This window comes from Cnephaeus nilssonii, assembly GCF_951640355.1.
Source record: "Cnephaeus nilssonii genome assembly, chromosome: 10".
NCBI lineage: Eukaryota > Metazoa > Chordata > Mammalia > Chiroptera > Vespertilionidae > Cnephaeus > Cnephaeus nilssonii.
In genome coordinates, this window is record NC_137081.1 from 57,158,390 (window position 1) to 57,182,939 (window position 24,550).

General features: G+C 40.3%; 1 protein-coding gene across 1 annotated transcript in view; it reads left to right on the forward strand.

Moving 5' to 3' along the window:
• Window positions 1-24,550, forward strand: part of ACVR1C (activin A receptor type 1C) — a 79,693-nt gene that overhangs the window by 54,871 nt on the left and 272 nt on the right. The window contains exons 3-8 of the mRNA XM_079781830.1: window positions 1,700-1,939; window positions 8,243-8,473; window positions 12,381-12,548; window positions 14,385-14,541; window positions 16,267-16,391; window positions 19,466-19,596. Of these exons, the coding sequence (XP_079637956.1) occupies window positions 1,700-1,939; window positions 8,243-8,473; window positions 12,381-12,548; window positions 14,385-14,541; window positions 16,267-16,391; window positions 19,466-19,596 (1,052 nt within the window). The remainder of the gene's footprint in view (window positions 1-1,699; window positions 1,940-8,242; window positions 8,474-12,380; window positions 12,549-14,384; window positions 14,542-16,266; window positions 16,392-19,465; window positions 19,597-24,550) is intronic.

Here is a 24,550-nt window from a genome sequence, read left to right on the forward strand (position 1 = left end):
TTCTAAATTAAAAAGATTTCTTAGATATAGGGCGAACTTTTAAAAAATTTGGCTATATGTATTTTAAAATTAAAGTGCCAAATTTAATTTTATCCCCCGATGTTCTGTGGTTTCCACTATCATATTTATTTTTCTGAAATGAAAAATCTTATCCTTTACTTAACAAAGGTACAAAACTAGTAAAACTTTCGGTGACTCTGCTATTCAAGATCTAGTTATTGACCATCTACCACGGTAAACATGGGGCATCGTTGGGAACAAAGCAGGCGAAGTTCTTCCTTTGATGAAGCGCATGCTCTGTGGAGGAAATCAGATAATAGATAAATGAATATACGATGTGCCAGGTGGCAGTAAGATCCAGGAATTAAAATAAAACAGGAAAAGAGTATAGAGAGTGAATGGGGAATGAGAAGGAAGGACTATTTTAGATAGGGTTGTCAGCCAAGACCATCATTTCCTGCCAGGATTATTTCATTAGGTTTCTAATTTGTCTCTTCTTGTGCTCCTAGTGACTTCACATAGCAGCCACACAGAATATTAAGTTGGATCATATTTCACTTGCCTGCTCAAAATCCTGCAAGAGCTTCTACTTAGAATACAATTCCCAGTCCTTTTAGCCTGGAAGACCCCACATGCCCTTCCTCTCTTTTTCTTCCCTGGCCCCATTTCTTTCTGTCTGTCTCCTGGTCTACCTCACTCGAGGCCTAGGTTGTCCTGAACACACCAGTAGGTCTCTGTCTCAGAGCACCTTACTCTTGCTGTCCCTCTGACAGAACACACTTCCCTGAGACACCCTCCATGGTAGCTCCCTGACACCTGCCAGAGCAGCCTTCTAGGACCACTCTATCTAAAGTAGCGTTGGCCATCACTCTGTCTCTTCTGCTTCCTTTTTCATCATAGCACTTATCTCCTCTTGCTGGATGTGTGGAACGTAAGTGTCACAAGAGCAAGGATTTGGTCTCTCTCACCACTGTATCTCCACACCTGGAATGGTGGCAACATATTATTGCAGGAGCTCGGTAATTACTTGTGGCATGAATGAATCTGAATGAGTGTGCTCTAAGAATGGGCTGCTGAAAAATGGGGAGAAAATAGGAGAAAAATGTCAAATGCTTAGAGGTTTTAAAAAGGATTCCTGCCCTGGCTGGTTTGGTTCAGTGGATAGAGCATTGGCCTGAGGACTGAAGGGTCCCAGATTATTTCTGATCAAGGGCATATACCTCTATCCCTGGCCCTAGTTGGGGCATGTGTGTGAGCCAACCAATCGATATGCTTCTCTCACATTGATGTTTCTCTCTGTCTCTTTCCCTCTCTTCCACTCTCTCTAAAAATCAATGGAAAAATAGTCTTGGGTGAGGATTAACATAAATAAATAAATAAATAAGGAAAGAAAGAAAGAAAGAAAGAAAGAAAGAAAGAAAGAAAGAAAGAAAGAAAGAAAGAAAGGATCCCCTGTGTGAGCGCTTTCCGTGGTCCTAATTCTGTCTCCATTGGCACCTGGCATAGCCATTCCTAGCTGCAGCCTGACCTCAGCCTCCTTTCCCATCCTTGTTTACAACACAGCGAGCCTTTGCCAACTGTCATCAGTGTACACTGTGTAGCTGCACATTATAGATGTGAAATGTTGGTGATCACATTTCCAATTTCTAAAATATTTTAAATGGGTTGATTGATGGTCATGTTTTTTTTTAAACTGCAGCCTCACCAAATGCCCCCAAACTCGGACCCATGGAGCTGACCGTTGTTATTACCGTGCCAGTGTGCCTGCTGTCCGTGGCGGCAGTGCTGAGCATCTGGGCATGCCAAGGTCGACAGTGCAGCAACAGGAAGAAAAAGAGGCAGAATGTGGAGGAGCCCCTCTCTGAATGCAACCTGGTGAATGCTGGGAAAACTCTGAAAGATCTGATTTACGATGTGACCGCCTCTGGATCCGGATCTGGTATGTGCCCAAGGTCCATTTTTTAAGTAAGGAAACTTATTTAAATACTAGAGGCCTTGTACATGGATTTGTGCACTGGTGAGGTCCCTCAGCCTGGCCTGCGCTCTCTTGCAATCCGGGACCCTTTGGGGGATGTTGGACTGCTGGTTTCAGCCCGATCCCCGCAGGTCACCTGGGGCATCGGGCCAAAACCGGCAATCCAACATCCCCCAAGGGATGTTGTAGTGCAAAAAGCAGCAGGCGGCCAGGGAGGAGCCTGAGCCTGGGCCAGGTACCATGCCACTCCCACTCATCCTGGCCCCACTGCACCTGCCACTGCCACTCGCCACTCGCCACTTGATAGCACTGTTGCAGACGTGGGAGAGGCTCGCGGCTGCTGCAGCTGCACTTGCCAGCCATGAGCCCAGCATCTGGTGTCTGTCCATCAGCTGAGTGGTGTTTCCGCTGTGGGAACACACTGACCACCAGGGGCAGCACCTGTGTTGAGCATCTGCTCCCTGGTGGTCAGTGCACATCATAGCGACCAGTCAACCGGTCGTTCAGTTGTTTGGTCATTTGGTCACTTAGGTTTATATATATATATATATAAATAAAAACAGCCCTAGCCAGGTGGCTCAGTTGGTGGGAGCATTGTCCTATATCAGTACACCAAAAAGTTGTAGGTTTGATCCTCAGCTGGGGTGTGTATGGGAGGCAACTGATAAATGTTTCTCTCTCTTCCTTCTTCTCTCTCTAAGATAAATAAAAACATATTTTTGGGTTAGGATTAAAAAGTAAAGAAACCAGTAAAAACATTTTTTAACAAAAAAGGGCCCCAATATGAATTCTATCATTTCAAATGCTTGATCTGGTACATGCTAAGTTCTGACATAAAAGTTTATTTTAGGATTAGAAGAAGAGAAAAAACCGTCATGGCCTAAAGAATTAAGTCCTTTCCGTTGGCTTTTGAGGCTTTAGGTATTCAGATTCTTACTCTGACAGTCCTTCAGAATTCCTGAAGCATGAAAGAGTCTCTCTGCTCTCCCCTCTCCATTATGATGAGGAGGAAAAATTGTTGCTCTCCTGGTAATGGTTCCTGTGCACAAAGGAGTTACTGTATCTAAGGAGCTGAGTTCTGAGCAAGAGAACTCAGTTATGCAAAGTAATGTACTTAGAGCACCTTCGCTTGTGGTTATGAAGGTCTTCTGAATCTGTAGGTACCCCTGGGATGTGTGGGTGAAGTTCCCAGAGAGCTGACCTGAAATTAAAATCAAGAATATGTTCTTAAAGCACAGAAATGAAAGATGAAAGGGAAGAGCAGAGCATTGGTGTGCTGGCTTTTGCTGCTGAGGTTGTATGATAATTCTCTTCCTCTTCAATGGAACTCCAGGAGCTGCTGACACAACTCAAGTACAGGGCTTTGTTCTGGCCTAAGTGAGCCTTTCTTGTAGCACAAAGCGTCTGAGGGCTCTGTGGGTTTCTGGTGATAGAGCAGAGTTTCCCCTGTGATAACAAACTCCCTAAGGGGCAGCAGGCTCCCTGCTCTCACGTAGCGTCCGGAAATCCTGTCAGCATGCGGTGTTGCCGAAATGTGGACTAGGGCGAGGCTAGGTGAGCCACGTCAGATGCCCCTGCATCCCCCCCTTGCTTTGGGAGGATTATTAAGGATGATGACCCCAAACATATTTCAAGGAGCACACAGACAGGCACAATTAACAGGGGTTAACAACAGAGGGGCGCTGGCATCTATATGAGCATCCTATATAATAAAGATGGAATATGCAAATTGACTGTCACTCCAACACAAAGATGGCGGTGCCCACAGGGAAGGCGGGGTTTCCGTAACACATGATGGCTGCACCCACAGCGGAGGCCAAGTTCCCGTAACGAGCCTTAATGAGGAATCAGCAGGGACCTGAGGCTGCGCCCACTCCCCTGCCCCCATGGGGCTTGACAGGGGACCTCAGGCCATGCCCCCCGCCTTGGCACCAGGCCAGGGGACCTCAGGCCGCACCCCCCACCCCGCTGCCAGGCCGGGGGACCTCAGGCTGCTCCCTTCACCCCGAGCTGGGGGACCTCAGGCTGCGCCCCCTGCCCAGCGGGGCTTGACGGGGGACTTGAGGCTGTGCCCCCCTCCCGGTGGGGCTTGATGGAGGATCTGAGGCTGCGCCCCCCGCCCTTCGGGGCTTGACAGGGGACCTCAGGCCATTCCCCCCGCCCGGCAGGGCTTGACAGGGGATCTCAAAGAGCACCCCCCGCCCTGGCGCTGGGCCAGGGGACTTGAGGCTACACCCCCCCACCCGGTGGGACTTGACAAGGGTGGGACCGGCTGGGTCTGGATCTAACCCAATGGGGGGGGGGGTGCCGGCCGGGTCTGGGTTTCACGCGATTTTGAGGCGCATGTGGGTGGGCGGGGACTTGACTCTGGTTCCCGTGGTGTGCCCCAGACTCTGACAGGAGGAAGATTTTCATATACAGTTTACTAATTTTCTTTCATCTCTGACACTTCTATTATAGAGAAAGGGCAAATAGCAATATTAAAATATTTCCTCTAATTAATCCCCTTTTAATGTGCATGAATTTTGTGCACCGGGTCACTAGTCATATATAATATGATATAGCTATGGACTCACCACAGAGTCCAGAAAAGGGAGGCCCGGTCATGTCACCCAGGGAGCCCAGGTAGTTGGCTGCTTCTGGGGCAAGATGGCCTGCTCTCTCACTGACCAACATCTCAGCACTTACACCCTCACTGCCCAAATTAGGTGGCATGTGTCCAGGGGAGGAACGTTGGCAAAGTGTCTCCAAACTACAAAGTTTATAAAACTGAAATCCAAATTAAATTATTGGCTAGAAAGATGGTATTCTTTCTTTAAAAGTAAAACTTGTTCAGTTCACTACTTTTTTTCTTCCTTGAGTATTACATTTTGGGGCCCATTGTGCCCTAATATTTTGAGCGCTGGCAACAATGTAGGCACAGAATATGTGCACAGAGAGCTCTGATGTGTGCCAAGTTCCTTGAAACCTTAAATAATTTCTTCATGAGGTTCAAGTGATTAAAAAACCATCTACTTAATTACCACCCAGACATTTCAGTTCACCCGTGTTAGGTTGAATGTGTATTTTGGAGCAACTCTTTGAATATGTTTAATATGACCAAGGATTTTCCTTTTAAATAAACGTTCTAGAGATTTTTATAACTGGAGACTGTATATTTAATTTAACAAAGTAGTCATGAGCCAGGGCATAAAATGAAAAATTCACATTAAGTTTTTTTGCTCCTTCTGGGCGTCTTTAAACCCGAGTCTGGATTTATTGACTGCTGAACTCTCCTCTTTAGATTATCCTAAAAAGAAAGCTGTAAATGGACCCATGCATGGGTGACTTTTGTAATGCACAATTCGAAAGAGCTTTAGGCACTTTTCCCCTAAGCCAGCTGCATATATGTCCTTGGCAGTGACCGCTGGCTAACGTAAGCGGCGGCAGCACGGCCTTTCATAAGCAGAGCTGGTTTGTCTGCAGCAAGGCTTCTGCCACAAAAGCTCCCCCCGCTGCTGAGGGGATCGGGCGGTTCTGCTTCTCTTAATTGTCCGGTGACCTTAAACGAGAGGCCACTTTGTCAAATGTTGAGAAACAAAAACTTGTGAAGCTTATCCTTGACCTGGTCAGGGACCGATTTCAAGGAGATGTAATGCCCGTGAGAGAGGAACATGGACCGCCGTGTTCCTGGGCTGTCTTTGAGAGCGGACAGTGTCTCAGTGGCTTCTAAGAGACTGGATAGGCTGCTGCTTTGCTCTCATGATGGAGCACTTCTGACGGACGGTGACAGGAAGGTGCCGTTCCATCAGACGGGCATCCGCTCCTACAACAGCCATGAAAAAGAATAAAATGAACCAGGAGGAGAAGCAACGTCCATGTATCTTCAAATGAAATCTCCAAGTGTATAACCCAAGCATTAGATTATCTTGGGGGGCTGCTTTGAATGATACCGAGGCAACTTTCATTGAGTTTTACAGTCTCAACTTAATTGCTGTGCTGAGTACCTTAGGCCATGTCTTACTTTGTCCCTGGTGTGTGGCACTGATTGGGTGCTTGATCAATTTTCAGTTTGAAAGCATTGGCTTATCTAGTTCTCTAGCCAAATATTGTTGCGTTGTTGTTGGTAACGATTGTTGGTGGTGATGTTTTTGTGAGTGTGTGGGTGCATGTCGGGGAAGGGAGGAGAGAGACTGAGGTTGAGATTTGGCTTAATAATTGCTAGTACAACTTTTATTGTGTGTGGTCAAGTGGTAAATCTGACTGTAGCCTACACAAATAGCCTGTATAGTTTGCTGCTAGAAATCTTCCCAGCAGGGGAGAAATGCATCATATCCACTAAATGGTGAGAGAGCAAGAGTCTGGACTGAAGACCAGTGTTTTAGTTGTAGATCTGCCTCCCCACTAACAGCTTATTCCTGGGCCACTTCGTGATTACTGCGGCCCCCAATTTTTTCTTCCCTAAAATGATAAAGTTGAACCAGATGATCTAAGAAGAACTTTATGGCTGTGGGGCTTTGTGACTAATTGTTGAGACCCATAATAGCAAACTTACAGTCTGTGCTTATTTAGCCATAGTGGGTGGTTCTCATGAGGATGAGAACATGTGAATACACCTTGGCTCATCTCAGGAGCAGAGGCGAGTCCTCCGGAGCTTGCACAGTTGTTGCTCTGAGGGTTTCCCCGCTATCAAGTACAGTGACAACAACTACACATGACTTTCCAGAATACATTCTACTGTGACCTCTTTATTTGTTTTCCTCTAATTGTAAGAGTCATATATACCCACTGTAGAAAATGTACAATATTAGAAAGAAGCTTATCACAGTTCACTTTGATGCCACTAAATAGAAGTAGCATTTAGTATATTTCCTATTTCAGTCTTTTCTCTGTGCATATTTTGAATAGATAGGTACACTTACTTAAGTGGATAGGATTTACTGTGCTATTTTATTTAACACAGCAAAAGCATTTAACCAAATCATTAGGACATACCTCTTCATAAGCAGCATCATTATTATTGGCTCTGAGTAATTTGACGTAAGACATAATATTAAGGACTAACTATTATTGAGTATGTAATATGCTAGATACTGTGCTAAGAGCTTAACATGCTTGCTAATTCTCATAGTATCCCTATGAGATAAGGGATACTATTATCTCCTGTTTTTCAGTCAAGGAAGCCAAAGCTTAGAGAAGTTCAATAATTTGCCCATGGTTATCATGTGGCACAGCTGAAATGTGAAACCAGGTTTTTCTTATTTGTGCTCTTAATCTCTGCACTATCTATAATAATCTATAATAATAAAAGCATAACATGCTAATTAGACCAGACAGCCAAACGACCTTCCAGATGTCATTACAGACATCCTACCAGACAAAGCCGCTGTGGCAGGGGCCGAGGCAGAGGCAGTTAGGGGCGATCAGGCAGGCAGGCAAAGTGGTTAGGGGTGATCAGACAGGCAGGCAGGTGAGCTGTTAGGGGCCAGTGGTCCCAGATTGCGAGAGGGTGCAAGCTGGGCTGAGGGGACTCTCCCCCTGCCCCCCTGTGCATGAATTTCATGCACTGGGCCTCTAGCATTTAATAATTTTCTATTATTAGACACCTTTCCTTATTTTTTTTATAAATAATATGTTAAACATTTTGACAGAATTTTTGCAATTACATTGAATCTTTAGGATAGAATTATAGAGGTAGAGTTATTGATTCAAAGAATCTAAATATTTTACATGCACTTAGAATATATTTTCTCTGATGTTTTTTATTCTGCAGAAAATATCCAGTTGATATTTTCTATCATTGCATCTTGCTTTTAGATAACATGATTATCTTACTTGATTGTAGAATTTGATTCTTCACTTTTCAATTTTTATTTGGTTTAAAAAATTCTCAAAGAATTTTTCTGCATTCCCAGTTGTACTAGGAACCAATATATTTTATTTTAAAAGCTAACAGCATTTCTTATACTTTTGTGTACTTAGTAATCTGACTGGCTTTAATGTACAAATCAGGGAATTCGGCAGCAATTCTAGAAAGATCAGACATCTGCAGCAGCAGGCTATGTCCCAGAAATTTGTATTTGTGATTATGAGAAGAGAATTTGGAATATTTTTTTGAGCATGTTTGACATTAAAATTTTGGTATAAAGGTGCTTATTTCTTCAACATCAATAAAATTATTAAAGTGCTTAAATGTTGGCCTTTTTATGTGAAAATACCGGTCATTCTGACAGTTATTTTCTGGTACTTACTGTTATTCACCGTCCATCCCATCTTTTCTTCGGTTAGGGTTACCTCTGTTGGTTCAGAGAACAATTGCCAGGACGATTATCCTCCAGGAGATTGTAGGAAAAGGCCGATTTGGTGAGGTCTGGCATGGAAGATGGTGTGGGGAAGATGTGGCTGTGAAAATATTCTCCTCCAGAGATGAAAGATCCTGGTTTCGCGAGGCAGAAATTTATCAGACGGTGATGCTGAGACACGAGAATGTCCTTGGTTTCATTGCTGCTGACAACAAAGGTATTTTCAATGTAATTGGTTTCAGCAAAGAAAGTGTCATGTCTATTATCAGATGAGAATAAATCATATTTTTATTTTAATAAAGCCTACATAAAAGTCTAATTTCTTTATTGAGAAAAGAAAAGTCCTTTGTCTTCTCCATAGATACACGTGCATAACCATCCAATAAAGCAGGGCAAAGGGCAAACCTGTCATATGAAATGGTGATGACACTATAGCCAGGTTGACATTTTAAATATTTGATGACTGGTGAACCTCCCAATCAGATCAGAAATTTCAACTGGAACAGAATCCTGGGAGAATCCTGCCATGCTGGATTTTTATCCCTGTGGTTGGTGGATCATGAAGAGATCTGGAGGCATCTTGGTGGGGGTAGGGGGTGGGGTGGGGGCTGCTTTGAGTGTCCTGGGAAAAGGAATGTCACTGGGAGTTTTCAATAGTAGCTCTTAACTAATCAGGACAGACATATTTCAGTATTTTGATAATTGGTACAAATATATCAATGAATGCTAGTTGAATATTCACCTTTGCCAGGACTATAGTTTTCATCTGTGCAACAAGCTTAAACTCCAGGATACAAGCTTTCTGTGACCATTATGGGAATGGCAGCAAGTAAGACAATTTTAGTGAAATTTTCTATTACTGTATGAAAATCTATTTGAGTATGATTTATATCTTGACGTTTAACAGTAACAACCCCAAACAGTATCACTTCTTGAGTTTTGTGGAACAAGACAAAGCATCAACTTTCTGGTATTTAAATAATGCTTATAAAATATTGTATATATCACTGAGTAATCAGGTACTGGATATAAAGATTGTGGATTCCTATGCTCTCTTTTCTCTTTTTGCATAGCTTTTATTCATTTAACTGTGCATTAGTTTTCTTAAAGGGGAACAGGGAACAAAGGTGAGTGTATCTCCAGTCTATTGGTTTTTATTCAAATCAGTAATACATAAAGAACTTTGGGAGGTAGAAATTGTAACCTCTAGCTAAAAAAACAAACAAACAAATTATTTGTGAATATCAGGTACCTACCAATACCTACAAAAATTAAAAATCTATGATTATTTTTATATAATACTAGAGGCCTGGTGCATGGATTCTTGCACGGGGTGGGGGGGGGGTGTCTCAGCCTGGCCTGTGCCCTCTTGCAATCCAGGACCCCTCTGGGGATGTCAGCTGGCCTGCAGGGATTGGGGCAAAAACAGCAGTCTGACATCCCCTGAAGGATGTAGTAGTGCGCGAAGCAGCAGGCAGCCAGGGAGGAGCCCGAGCCCGGGCCAGGCGCTGCACCCCTCCCGCTCATCCTGGCCCCACTGCACCTGCCGCTGCCACTGGGTAGCACTGTTTCAGAGGCGGGAGAGGCTCATGCCTCCATAGCTGCGCTTGCCAGCTGTGAGCCTGACGTCTGGTGCCCCTTGGTCAGCTGAGCACATTGACCACCAGGGGGCAGCTCCTGCAATGAGTGTCTGCCCCCTGGTGGTCAGTGTGCATCATAGCGACTGGTCGTTCAGTCGTTTGGCCGTTCATTCGCTTAGGCTTTTATATATATAGACAATCTAGATCATGAAAGTATTTATTATTAATTACATGGCAAAAGAGAAACTTAAGTTATTATATATTTTGGCCATGATTATATTTGCTGATGATTTGTCTTATCTGATTTGCTAGAGAAAAATGGTGTAAAGCCAAGATGAGCTTTAAAGATTCTTCTAGGAAACTTATATGCATACTAAAGGCCCGATGCATGAAATTTGTGCAAGGGGCTTGGCCCTTGCAGCCGCGGTGGCTTGCCTCAGCCCTCACAGCCCCAGCTTCATCCAGAAGGTCGTCCGGAAGGACGTCCATAACGTCATTCGGCTGTCCAGTCTAATTAGCATATTATGCTTTTATTATTATAGATTATTATGTATATGCATAGCCTCTGGGCACAGACAATAATGTGGTGAAGGCCTGGGAGGGGTGGGTGCCAGATGGAGGAGGTCAATGGGAAAATAAACAAACAAAGAGGACATCTGTAATACTATGCTATATAATAAAAGCCTAATATGCTAAGTGTCTGGTGGTCTGGTCGGCCATTCAACCAATCAAAGCATAATATGGTAATGATATGCTAAGGCTGCTCAACTGTTCACTATGATGTGCACTGACCACCAGGGGGCAGACAGTCAACCAGTTGACCAGTTACTATAACATGTACTGACCACCAGGGGGCAGATGCTCCAACTGGTAGGTTAGCTTGCTGCTGGGGTCCGGCCGTGGAGCTCTCCCATAGTCCCTCCCCGGCTGGCCAACCTCCCACATCCCTCCCTGGCCCCGATCGTGCACTGGTGGGGGTCCCTCAGCCTGGCCTTTGCTCTCTCACAATCTGGGACCTTTTGGGGGATGTCGGAGAGCTGGTTTTGGCCTGATCCCTCAGGCCAGGCGAGGGACCCCACTGGTGCATGAATTTATGCACTGGGCCTCTAGTCAACAATAAAAATAAATTAAAAAGAAATAAAAGATTCTTTCCAAATTCTTAACTACATATTCTTTGAAAATATATACAGCCTATTGAAAATGAAACATTTCTTGTTAAGCTGTTAAGAAATTCTTTTCCTTCCTAATGTTGAGTTAAACTACCTACTGGTTAGATTAATTAGAATGTGGTGAAAGCAGTAATGACTATAGTTATACGGATCATCTTGATGGGCTAATTTAATCATGACGTTTTTTGGATTATAAAACAAGAAAGATCATTTGCACAAGAAAGATCATTCTTGATTTTCTCTTCTTCAGTTACTGGTCTATCTCTGTCAATGGCTTCCTTGTCAGTAGCTTTGTGTCTGATTCTAAATGGTCTCTAACATCACTTTCATCATCATGCATTTTTGTATCTTTTGCAACACTTACAGTTTCACTTTTTAGTCAACTGTCTGACAAAGACATTGATGTGAGAAGGCAAAGATAGCCACTGGTGCTAAGCTGGGAGAGAGGTGTGAGTAAGGGTTAGTTTTATATAAGGTCAGTTTATTAGTAAACTTTATTATGTTATGTGTTTTTTTTTGTTTGTTTGTTTGTGTTTTTTTTTTTTATTATTGCTAGGAAGTGTTATCACTACCAGCTTTGGAAATTAAATGTTTGGATAAAGAGGAGCTCTTGTACTTAACAATAGGTAGAAAAAGTCCTTAGCAAATGTTTTTTATAGTTTTGTTTCTCTGAGCATCGGAACTGGTCAGGAGTGCCCAGGGCTATTGTAGACACTTGATCCTGAAAGCTAAAGCTAGCTCTAGGACTATAATTCCTAAAGAAGACTTAGGTTGGTTTCTCTTCTGCTAAAAATCTTTTATAAGCTTGATTAGCTTTTGGTTAAATAGGGGAAAACTATTTGAAAATGTCTAGTTATTTTATTTGGCTCTTAATATGAACTTTTGGGGAAAATCGTCAACTTCATATTTGAAAGGTAAGTAACATTAGCATTCTTAGAATGTTAGAGCTCCTATGGCAGTACGAATACTTTGTGTAAATTTTTTATATTTCTATTTTTTATTGGTACAATATTTCTTAAAATCTCAAGAGAAATTTATAACACAACACTGAGCCTAAATGCATCTCTCAGTAGTTTCTCCTCTAATGTGGTTGCTATCATTGGCAAATATCAAGGGAATAAGAAAGTTGTTCAGTCAGAATCACGGCCTCACAGCTTCCAATAGCTATGGTGGGAACATATAACTGGTTGTAATATATCAACATCTTCAGGAACTCATTGAGACGTTTTATTTTACGAATTCGAATCGTCGGCATTATCCACGAAGGAATTAATTTTGTTAACAATACAGATTTACTAGAAGCACTGACATTTCTTAAAAACTTTTGGCTTCTTTTTCAACATATATTTACAGCACCCAAATTTTTTCCTGTTAGATAATGGAACTTGGACCCAACTTTGGCTTGTCTTGGAATATCATGAACAGGGCTCCTTGTATGACTATTTGAATAGAAACATAGTGACCGTGGCTGGGATGATCAGACTGGCACTTTCCATAGCTAGTGGTCTGGCCCACCTTCATATGGAGATTGTTGGTACACAAGGTAGGTATTTTATTTCTCAGTTTTTCTCCTTAAATATGAAGATAGGAACACTAAGTTGTATGTTATTTATTTACTAGAGGCCCGGTGCACGAATTTGTGCATGAGTGGGGTCTGGCTGGCCCACCCCGATCGGGGCCAATTGGGCCAGGCCAGCTGGGGGGAGGGGCCGCAGATGGTTGGCCAGTTGGCCCCGCCCCCTGTTCAAACTCCTGGTTGAACTCCCAGTTGAGGGGACAATTTGCGTATTAGTCTTTTATTATATAGGATTGTTATTAATCATCACCCCAGAATATTTTTTCCATTGATTTTTTAGAGAGAGTAGAATGGAAGAGGGGGAGAGAGAGAGAAACATTGATGTGAGAGAGACACATTGATTGGTTGCCTCCCACACACACCCCAACTGGGGCCAGAGATCAAACCTGCAACCCAGGTACATGCCCTTGACCAGGGATTGAACCCATGACCCTCCGGTCCACAGGCTGATGCTTTATCCACTGAGCAACACTGCCCATCTGCCCATGGAGGAATACTATGTTGTATTTTAGTATTTAGTTGTATTTTAATTTATTACAGTTATCAAATGTAAAGAAACACTAAAGGTTCTTTATAAAGCTGAAGATTTTGTCATGATAGAACCAACTCTCATCTACATACTTGTCATTTTGTATATTATCCATAATATTTTTATTCCTGGTGACTCCATATTTGCCATTTAGCGTGTATATCTGAGAGATCTGGCTTTGATGTCAAAGGGTTCATATTCAGAAAATACAAATAATTTTTTTTTTTACCTTTGATAATTAAAATAATTAGAAAGGGTAATGTGATCTTGAAAAAAAAATCTATATATCATGTACTTGAAGATCAAACAATACCCATTGTCTTTTCTATTTACTGAGCTAATAGAGAATTGGCTCTAGAAAGTTATTAGTTCCGTCAGAGTACTGGTTCTCCAATTTGGATTCATGATCCTTTTAATTTCTTAAAAATGATTGAGGACTCCCCAAAGTTTTTTTTTGCCTGTGAATTATATCATTAATATTTACTATATTAGAACTAAAACGGGGAAATTTAAAAATACTAATTTACCTAAAATAACAATAATGATTTAGCCAATTAAATATTAGCATAAATAACATAATTTGAAAAAATTCACATATCTTTTTATAATGCAAAAACCAGTTTAGTAAAAATTATGGTTTTGTTTTACATTTCTGCAAATCTATTTAATGTCTGGTTTAATGTCTGGATTTTCATGCCTGTTCTTCATTCAATCTGCTCCAACATGTTGCTTTGGTTGAAGTATGGGAAGAAAAGGTGACATCGCACAGACATATAGTTGGAAAACAGTCTCAAGGACCCCCAGGGATCTTCGGGCCACATTTGAGAACAGTTCATCTAGGATCATAGATGTTTGAAACTTATTTTGTAAGAGAATATTTGCTGTGTTTTCATGTGTACATAGCAATGCTAATTCTTTCCCTATTCATTCAGCAAACATATATGAGTGGCTACTAAATGTGAACTAGTGATCTAAGCATTTAGGGCACGGTGATGACTAAGACACAATCTCTGCCCTTATGCAGCTTATAGTCTAGTTGGGAGAGGCAGATAATTAAACATGTATATGAATAAGTAAGACATATGAAATAATCATAAGAGCTATAAAGAAGGCAAAACGGGGTATCTTTGGAGAATGACTTGGGATGCAGAATGGGTGGTCAGGGAAGACCTCTTTTAGGCGACATTTGAGCCAAGTCTTCCAAATAATTCCTTTTGGAGAGATTCAATCTTCAGTAATGACAAAAGTGAATATGCTTGTCTCATCCATCACAGGAAAACCTGCCATTGCTCATCGAGACATAAAATCAAAGAATATCTTGGTGAAAAAATGTGAAACTTGTGCCATAGCGGACTTCGGATTAGCTGTGAAGCACGATTCCATACTGAACACTATTGACATACCTCAGAATCCTAAAGTGGGAACCAAAAGGTAAGCCAACTTTGGCAGCACGCTAAGACTTACAACTGTCCCCTACGCATGAATGTCTGGGATGTGTGTAGAGACGGGGGCAGAGGTCCAAATGGGAAAGCATTAGACCCAAGTAAACAAAAAGTCTTCTCTGGTTCACTGAGCAATTAGTGGCACAATGGTTATAAAGCAAGGGGAGTTGGCATTTGGTCATACAGAAGGTAGCCATTTGGCCAGTGGAGAGGCTTGGTGAAGGAGATGATGGTATATTGTTTTTAGTGTGTCACATTCTGAGAACATATTTTCCTACAGAAAAGAGGAAAACAATGTCAGTAGTGTTCAGCTCCTCCAAAGCCTTTATACCTCACAAGTGAACTGAAACTCAGGGCTAGTTCTATGTGCTCAGATTCTAAACAACAGATACGAATCAATATAGTGGACTAGAGAGGTGAGGACTGCGCATAATGCTTACATATATACACTATTGTGTTCTCTCAATATTTGAAAATGTTCTGTAACAACTTCTGCATTTACTCATAGTTGTGTTTAACCTTAAGTCTCCCAAATTGATGATGAGTTTGGACAGTTTCCACATTCAATCAAGGAACAGAATCTCTGAAAGTTAAGAGCAAGCATGATATTAACCAGTATACCACACATGTGCAGGACGGCCCCATTTGTAGTGGGGCGTCTGGTGTTTTCTTGTTGTGGCCAGCCTGTGGCCATGGGGCCAGCATGCTTCATTTCCTTTTATTTGTATTTCAGGCTCTGTGCCCCTTTGGCATCATCCCAGGTTTCTTGACCTTGAAATGAGAAACAACCCAAACATTTCCTGGAGTTGTTAAAGGCCCTTGAGAAAGGAGAATTTCTAAGCTGGCATAGTCGGCCTCCAAGCCATAATTGAGAGTCCAGGCCAGTCCCTCTGAGTCCTCCACTTGGTTCCTGGGAGACTTTAATGAGGCCCCAGAAACACTCCAGGAGAGTTTATTCAGACTGGGCAGCCCTACCGGGCTTCTTTTCCCTATAAAAAGCAAGCTTTTGACTTTTGCTCATCACATTAGGGACCCTCAGGGGAGCCTTGGATGCCAGATTCCCTGGGATCTAAAACTTTTAAAAGAGTTAGGGAGCGTGTTGCATCCTCACCTGAAAACTCTGAGAAGTTCTCAAAGTCTCCCTAGGACAGCTCGCTAGGCTCAGTCAGGTCTCAGCAACTGTATATTACTTTGATTTAGTCCTGTTAAGATAAGACCGTAATTTTGTTGGAGCCAATATAAAATGTGTATGTTTCTTGGAGCCAGTGTGTCCATTCAGAACAGATATTTGTGGGCCACTGCTGAGCTCTGTGTTGGAGGACTGGGCCCACCATGAATAAAACCTACTCTTTGTCCTCAAGGAGCTTTCCTTGGCAAGAAGCTACTGGTAGAAATTGAGTTTCGTCTCTCCCATTGAGTGTTGTGCTTACTGAATCCCCTCCGGCTTGTGCTTTCCAAGCATTTGGCTCCTGGCACACATGCTTTAATACTGAGGGCGATGCCCCCTCATTCTATTAAAATATTTTTTAAATGATGGTCGAGTCAATAACTTTATTATTTAATTTTATTCTGTTATAGCATAGTGGTTCAGATCCACCTGTAAAACTGATGTAAACTATCTTCACTTGTATTTTGTATCAGGATTTAGTAAGATTATGTTTTACTGGACTGCTATAAAGCCATACACAGAATCTGACATGTGCATGTTTTGAAGGTATATGGCCCCTGAAATGCTTGATGATACAATGAATGTGAATATCTTTGAGTCCTTCAAACGAGCTGACATATATTCTGTTGGTCTGGTTTACTGGGAAATAGCCCGAAGGTGTTCAGTTGGAGGTAAGATGTTGGGCATATTCTTTGTGTCTGCTTTTGTTTGATGTTCTGAATACAATATGTGATTTTTTTTCCTAAGCACTATATTGAATGATTTCTTACTAGTTAAGAGAACACCTATTGGCATATATTTTAAGTGGCAAAAGTAGAGTGTACTGCACATAATGGGAGACTTTATATTATGACTAGAGGCCCAGAGCACGAAATTCGTCCACGGGGGGTGCAGGGGTGGGGGAGGTCCCCTCAGCCCAGCCTGCACCCTCTTCAGTCCATGACCCCTCAGGGGATGTCTGACTGCCGGTTTAGGCCTGATCCCCAACTGCACTGCCTGCCAGCCTGGTTGCCCCTAACTGCCCCCCCCCGCCCCCGCTGGCCTGGTCACCCCTTACTGCACCCTGCTGGCCTGGTCGCCCCCAACTGCTCCCCTGCCAGCCTGGTTGTCCCCAACTACCCCCCCCCCCCCGCCACCAGCCTGGTTGCCCCCAACTACCACCCCTGCCAGCCTGGTAACCCCCAACTGCCCCCCCCCCCCCGCCGATCTGGTCGCCCCCAACTGTCCCCCAGCCGGCCTGGTTGCCCCACACAGGCTGCTGTTCAGTCATTTGGTCGTCCCTCACTAACCCCCTGCTGGCTTGGTCACCCCATGCAGCCTACTGTTCAGTCTTCCGGTTGTTTCAGTTGTGACAGCCCCTGGCTTTGTATATATTAGGATTATGGCTTATGTGGGGGTGACAGTTCTGATAATTTTGATTTTCATAATGATACTTAGTGAAGCACTTGAAATTTTTACTTGAGTTTGTATGCCATTAGCTATTTCCCCATTTTATACCAGAAATGAAATCCAAAGAAGTGAAATAGCTTGCCAAGGCCACAGGACTTGAACTGAAGTCTTCTGATTCTCAGACTTTTCTTATTCTTTTCTTTCCTGTGATGAGGAATGTGTGGGGTATCAAGTGGAGGTTGGAGGTGAGCCAAGACTAACTTCCTGATTCTACTGCTCTCAGCAATTTAGAGATGAATAATGAGAGGAAGAATTTGAGAGAATGAAACCCTACCAATGCAGTCTGATGGTACTCTTTCATCAGTGGGAGAAAGTAAATACTGGGATTAAATAGTTTAGAGTTTTATCTTTCAAGTGAGACAGATTTAGGGCTAAAGCCTTGGTTTAACAACTTCCTGAACATCTAACTTTAGGCAAGTTACTTGGTATCACTTTCCCCAAGTGAAATGAAGAAATGATAAAATGGACCCCACTGGCTTTGAGGATGTAATGGATTAATTCAATTAATTCAGGTGAAGCCTTTAGCACAGATAAACATTCAATGAAAGAGCTGTCCTTATTTAACCACTACTAACTTTTTGCCTTTTGTTTTGGTCTCATTTTACCTTACATCAATCTCATTTAAAAAAAAAAAAAAAAAAGAAAAACTTAAAATTGTGTTTGAATGAGGGAACATACTTTCCCCCTGTATTCACTGATGAGTTAATAAAACATTCAGAAAGATGAAACTATTTCTAGAAGCAATGTAAATACAGTGATGTAGAACACAGACACTGGAAACCCTGAGCCTGGGGCTGAGTTCCAGATCTGCCACTAATAGCTGTGTGACCTTCAGCAATGTCACGACTCTCTTTGTGCCTCAGTTTCCTTGTTCTGTAAAATAGGAATAATATAGTACTTTCTTTAGTCAGTCGTTTTGGGGAATGATTAGTTAAAACATCTACAGGGCTTAGAACCGTGCTTGTTAAATATCAAAATTCAAACATATTTGTCGTTATTTATATTGATATTTGTCTAGCTTTGCTTTTTGGTTTTTGTCCTTAATTTTTCTTCAACTGTCAGAATAGTAATGTACTATTAACATGTTTTGTAGTTCATTTTCCAATATTATGACACATCTTGAATGTTTTAAATTAAAAGGATTGTGGTTAATTCAAATTATTTTGTTAGGAAATTCTTGAATTCAAGTACTAATCTGGTAATTAAGGTTTAGTCTTTGTCTAAGTATTTGAGACTCTTTACATATTAACCTTCATGTTAAACCATCCATCTTCAAATATTGGTTGCTTCTTCGGAACATTCTTAGTTATAGAAGTTCTAAAATTCAAATGTAACAAATTCAGCTCTTAAAAGATTGTCTAACAATTTTTTTTAAAAAGAAAGCTATTTTATTTTGAAAAAGTTAATTAATAGAGAAATATACTTCACTCATAGCAATAAGGCCATGCTATAAATTTTATAATTAGGTGTTATTTTTTTCTGAATTGCACAGTGGAATGACATGTAAATAAAAATTTATATACTTTTCATAATATAAATTATATTTTATATAATTATTAAAATTATATAGATTTAATGTATTTATATGAAATTATATATAATATGTAGTAGATAGTTATATAATAGTATTATATAAAATAATTATATAATTTATATCTAAAATTTATGTAACTATCAAGATTACATAAATTTTTATGAAGGTGAAGGGATTAGTTAAAGAACATATTTGAATAGCCCATTGACACAGACAATAGTGTGGTGAGGGCCAAGGGAGGAGAGTGGGGGTTGGGTGCTGGTGGGCAGAAGGGTGGAAATGGTGGACATCTGCAATAGTAGCAACAACAAAAAATTTAAATAAAAAATTTATAAATGTATATAATAACTATTCAACCGAACACTTTAAACTTATATATTTAATTTTTAAAAAAATATTTTTATTGATTTCAGACAGGAAGGGAGAGTGAGAGACCAATAGAAACATCAATGATGAGAGAGAATCATTGATTGGCTGCCTCCTGCACGCCCCACCCTGGGGATCGAGCCCGCAACCGGGGCATGTGCCCTGACCGGGAATCGAGCTGTGACCTCCTAGTTCATGGGTTGACATTCAATCACTGAGCCACACCAGCTTATAAATTTAATTTTATAGTGATGCATAATTTTAATAGACCTGACTTTCTAGTTTTCCATGGTACCATTCCATGGTGCCTAGAAGACTTAATTGTTAAATTATTTCAAATTAAGCATCTTTGTTTATTATTCACACTGGGACATTTAATGTGCAAATTTCTTATAGGAATTGTTGAGGAATACCAGTTGCCTTATTATGACATGGTGCCTTCAGATCCCTCAATAGAGGAAATGAGGAAGGTTGTTTGTGATCAGAAGTTTCGACCAAGCATCCCAAACCAGTGGCAAAGCTGTGAAGTAAGGCTAAATTCTTATGTATATTTTTCCTATTGTAATTGTGAGGTAAGTATCAGGGAGGATTTTCACAGGCCATATAGTTCTTCTCTTTTAATCTAGGCATCTAATTCATTTCATATATGTAGGTATATATCTTTGATGTTACTCCCTTTAGCTGTAGTATATACACCTAATGCTAAGTTATGGGGCAGTAACAAACCCAGGTTAGGCAACTTGCAACAACATTTGTGTTCCCTGTGGTGATTCAGAAATCCAGGTGATTTTGATCTTGGGATGCTATCTCAATGCATAATTTTTAGGTGTCTAGGCCAAGAAAAGAGAGACGCTAGAGAGTCACACACTGGCTCTTTAATGATTTGGCTCCAAGTGACTCACATCCCTTACACTCCCAGTTCATAGACCAGAACTGGTCTCCTGGTCCTATCTAACAGCAAGGGGCCAGGAACTGTGGGGAGCGAGACATATGGGGGGTACTCAATGTCTTTGCCACACAGAGTATTACAATTTCAGTCATCCTTTTATTTCATAAATTATCCCTAATCCCAAACCCTGCAGAAGCTTGAGTTTATTCTCTTTCCTCGGAAAAGCTTCCTTTTCTGGCAGGGACGGTTGTTGTTTACCTCTTAATCCCCAACAACACATGTACTAACCATCACAGAGTAGACACACAGTAAGTGGTTATTGCAATGCTTGTTCTGCCTTACCTGAAGATACTTTTCTGGCTTCCACAAAGAGAAAGGAGGGAAGGTGGGGAAAGACTGTAAACCATCTCCCCTACCCCGGTTATTACTGTGTATCTTCTGCCATACTTAAATGTAATGCTTGAAGTCTTTTTGTAAGTTACATGTTTTAATTTGACTTTGTCATAGGCATTATTTTATACAGTTGCTTTTCCCCCTCCATGCTTCACTCAACTCTTTCTATTTAAGGCAAGACTTATGTCTTGGTGTTTTTATGTAGATAGTTTACCTACATACTTATTTTAGAGGTAGAATTTGAGGCATTTATAACCAAATTGAAATTAAAATTTTTCTTACGTTAATAATGTCATATATATGAAAGAATAAATGTCATATCTGTAAAGTTTAACGTGTAATAAAAATGAAAGGCAGAAAATTCACTACCAAGCTTTAAAAATGGAAAATTTCCAGCACCTATGAATATTCTTTACTCCTCTGAAGGATTTCTGTCATAACTAATTATTTATTGCCTTGCTTTTCTTTAGAATTTTGCCATATATATATATATATTGCTTACTTTTGTATATTGTGAAACTTATTAAATCTCACTGTACATACTTCTTAAAATTTTTATTTTACTCTCTCTTACATATTTATCCCAAATCTGTTCCTTTTTATATCTGTATAGCATTTCATTGTATAAACATAGCACAGTTTCTTTAACCACTGTACTGTTGATTGTCAGATCTGTGATTTTTCATTTTTTTAAATAATGCTGCTATGTATATATGTATCTCTGTGTGGAAAAATTCCTTTAGGATATTAAACTATAGACTCTTTTGGAGTGCGCACACATATGATTATGTCTCCAAATAATGAGAGTTTTGGGACCAGTCCTCAAGCCTTCTCCTTCTTTCTATTGCACTCTTGAGGATTGCCAGTGTAATGTCGCCTAGAAGTGGTGATAGTGGATATCTTCGTCTTGCTCCTTAGAACCTTGCATTTTCTACACTTAAATATGATGCTTGCTGAGTTTTGTTTTTAAAAACTTTAATTAGGGTAAATAAAAGCTAACTTTTGTTTGATAAAAATGTTTGTGAGGTGATTATATAGCATTTCTGCTTTAGTCTCTTTTTTAAAATTTTATTAAATATATGGGGGTGACATTGGTTAATAGGATTATATAGGTTGCAAGTGTGCATTTCTATGATACATGATCTGTATATTGCATTGTATGTCCACCACCCAAAGTCACCATATATTAGGCGTCTCCCCACCCCAACCCCCTCACCCTCTTCTCTCTGGTAACCACCACACTGCTGTCTGTGTTCAGAGTTTCAGTTTTATGTCTTACATATGAGTGAAACCATATGGTTCTTACCTTTTTCTGACTGACTTATTTCACTTAGCATAATATTCTGAAGGTCTATTCATGTTGTTGCAAATGGCAGTATTTCATCTTTTCTTATGGCTGAGCAGTATTCCATTGTGTACCACATATTCTTTATCCAGCCTCTATTGAAAGACACTTTGGTTGTCTCTATTTCTTGGCCACTGCACTCCCAGAATAGACCTAACAGTCATTTTTTTTTAATGTAATCAACTTTTTGTACATATCAACATACACTGAGTGGCCAGATTATTATGATCTCTGAATGCATAATAATCTGGCCACTCAGTGTATATCCTATATAATAAAAGGCTAATGTGCAAATTGTCCCCTCGACCAGGAGTTCGACCACCAGGCAGGCTGGCCAACTGCCCATGTCCCCTCCCCCTGACCAGGCTGGCCAGACCCCACCCATGCACGAATTCATGCACTGGGCCTCTAATATGTGTGTGTGTGTGTGTGTGTGTGTGTGTGTGTGTGTGTGTATATATATATATATATATATATATATATATATATATATATACTGAGTAGCCAGATTATTATGCATTCAGAGATCATAATAATCTAGCCACTCAGTGTATATTGCTGATATGTACAATTTTTGTCTATTTTGCCCAGTATTTTAGTTCTATCTTATTTTGTTTTAACCCCATGTATTAGATATTGGTGTGATTTTATGCCATTATTATTTGTTTAGACTTATGAACATGTTTATAATTTTCTTTGTTCAACATTCCTTCTTGGCTCTCAGAGCTTTCTCTAAAGATCATTTTCTTATTTTCTAATGTGCATCCTTTAACCATATTTTATTTAAATTGTTTTTTGTTAGTGAGGATCTAGTGGTTGTAAGCTCTTTCAGCATTTGGGTGTCTGAGAAAGTCTTTATTTTGTCCACAATCTTAAACAAATAGTTTATATGAGCATAAAAATTTAGGTTCAGAATTGTTTTCTCTAAACACTTTAAAGGTATTATTTCACTGTCTTCTGGCTACCTTTATTGCTATTGAGAAGGTATCTAATTTGTATCTCTTTTGAGTTAATTTTTATTTTCTTCCTGACTCTTTTAGTATTCTGCAGTTTCTTATGGTGCATTTGGTGTTGATGTCTCTTGATTAGTCTTGGTTGGAATTTTTGGACTTTCTCATTCTGAGGATTTGTAACTTTCCTTGATTCTGCAAAATTCTGAGCCATTATCTCTTCAAATAATTTCTCCTCTCATTGTCTCTATTACTCCTTTTTAGGAAACTCATTGGATGCAAGTTAGACCTTTTATTTTACTTTGCTATTTTCTTATTCTCCCCTATTTTCCATATTTGTGTCTTCTTCATACAGCAACTCTCACATTTATCTTCCAGTTCATTAATTCTGTCTTAAGATGTATCAAATTTGCCATTTAACTCACCCATTTAGTTATTTTAATGGTTATGCTTTTTCTTTGTTTTGAAGAGAGAAAGAGAGAGAGAGAGAGAGAGAGAGAGAGAGAGAGAGAGAGAGAGATGAGAGAGACATCGATTGGTTGCCTCCCACAAGTGCCCCAACCAGGGATTGAATCCACAACCCTTTGGTGAATAGATGATGCTCCAACTAACTAAGCCAGAGTGGCCAGGGCTTAATGGTTATACTTTTTATGTCAGTAAGTTTTATTGATACTTTTCTTTTTAAACTATCTATGCTCTTATTTTATATTTATAGTTTGAATTTCTTCTTTGCTTTAAACAAATTATTTTATATATTTATTTTACATGTTATATCATTTAGTTCTAGCATCTAATGTTTTGATGGGTCTGATTTTACTGCTTCTTGTTTCAAATGACTCTTGCTTATGTTACTTTATTTCCTCACCTGCTTGTGAATTTTCATTATGAGCTCAGGCTTACTGCAACAGTTTAAGAGTTGGGTTTGATTAAAAAGAACCCACAAAAAACGAGAGCTAAGAGTTAGACAATTTTCTTTACAAAATTCCTTCTAAGTCTGATTTATCCTTACACTCAGAACTTTGCAAACATCTTGCTCTGACACCTTCTGGGTGCTTCAGGCTGTGTTTCCTCTCTCACATGTGGTCCATCAATTCTGAAATTCTGCAGTGAGTTCAGCAGATGCCACCAGAACAGCCACTAGGCTTTAGTGACTTCTTATATCTCTCTGGATTCATGCAGTCTCATTATCTTCCACTCGGAGTATTTATTTTACTTATTTACCAATTCACTTAAACTGATTTATTAAATTCAGAATTTTCAATATTTCTATTTAGATCATTATTTTATTGTGGCATAATTTACATATGCACAAATCTTAATATGTAATTTGGTGAACTTTTTAAAAATGTATGCATGTGTGTGCTTACCATCCAGATAAATATATGGTAAATTTCTAAGCCATCCCATTTCCCTTTTTTTTTTCTTCATGTCCCTTCTTAGAATATTTTAAACGATAGCCATTCTACCATACCCCCAGCAATCAATGGATGAATTTTCAATTAAAAGTTAGCCTCTGTCCTAACTGGTTTGGCTCAGTGGGTAGAGCATCAGCCTGTGGACTGAAGGGTCTCAGGTTCAATTCTGGCCAAGGGCGTATGCCGGGGTTGCAGGCTCGATCCCCAGTGGGGGGCTTGCAGGAGGCAGACAATCAATGATTCTCTCTCATCATTGATGTTTCTCCCTCTCCCTTTCCCTTCCTCTCTAAAATCAATAAAAAAATATATTAAAAAAATAGCCTCTGTAAGGTAAATACACATGTGTGTGTGTTGTCAGGATTTTTGAAGAGGTTTGGTCCTAATCTCCTTTTCATATTATTTTTTATTTACTATTTGTTCATCAGAGATTAGCATCAATTTCTGGGTTTGTTGTTTTGCTTCTCATGTACGTGTTTTGTGTGAGTAAAG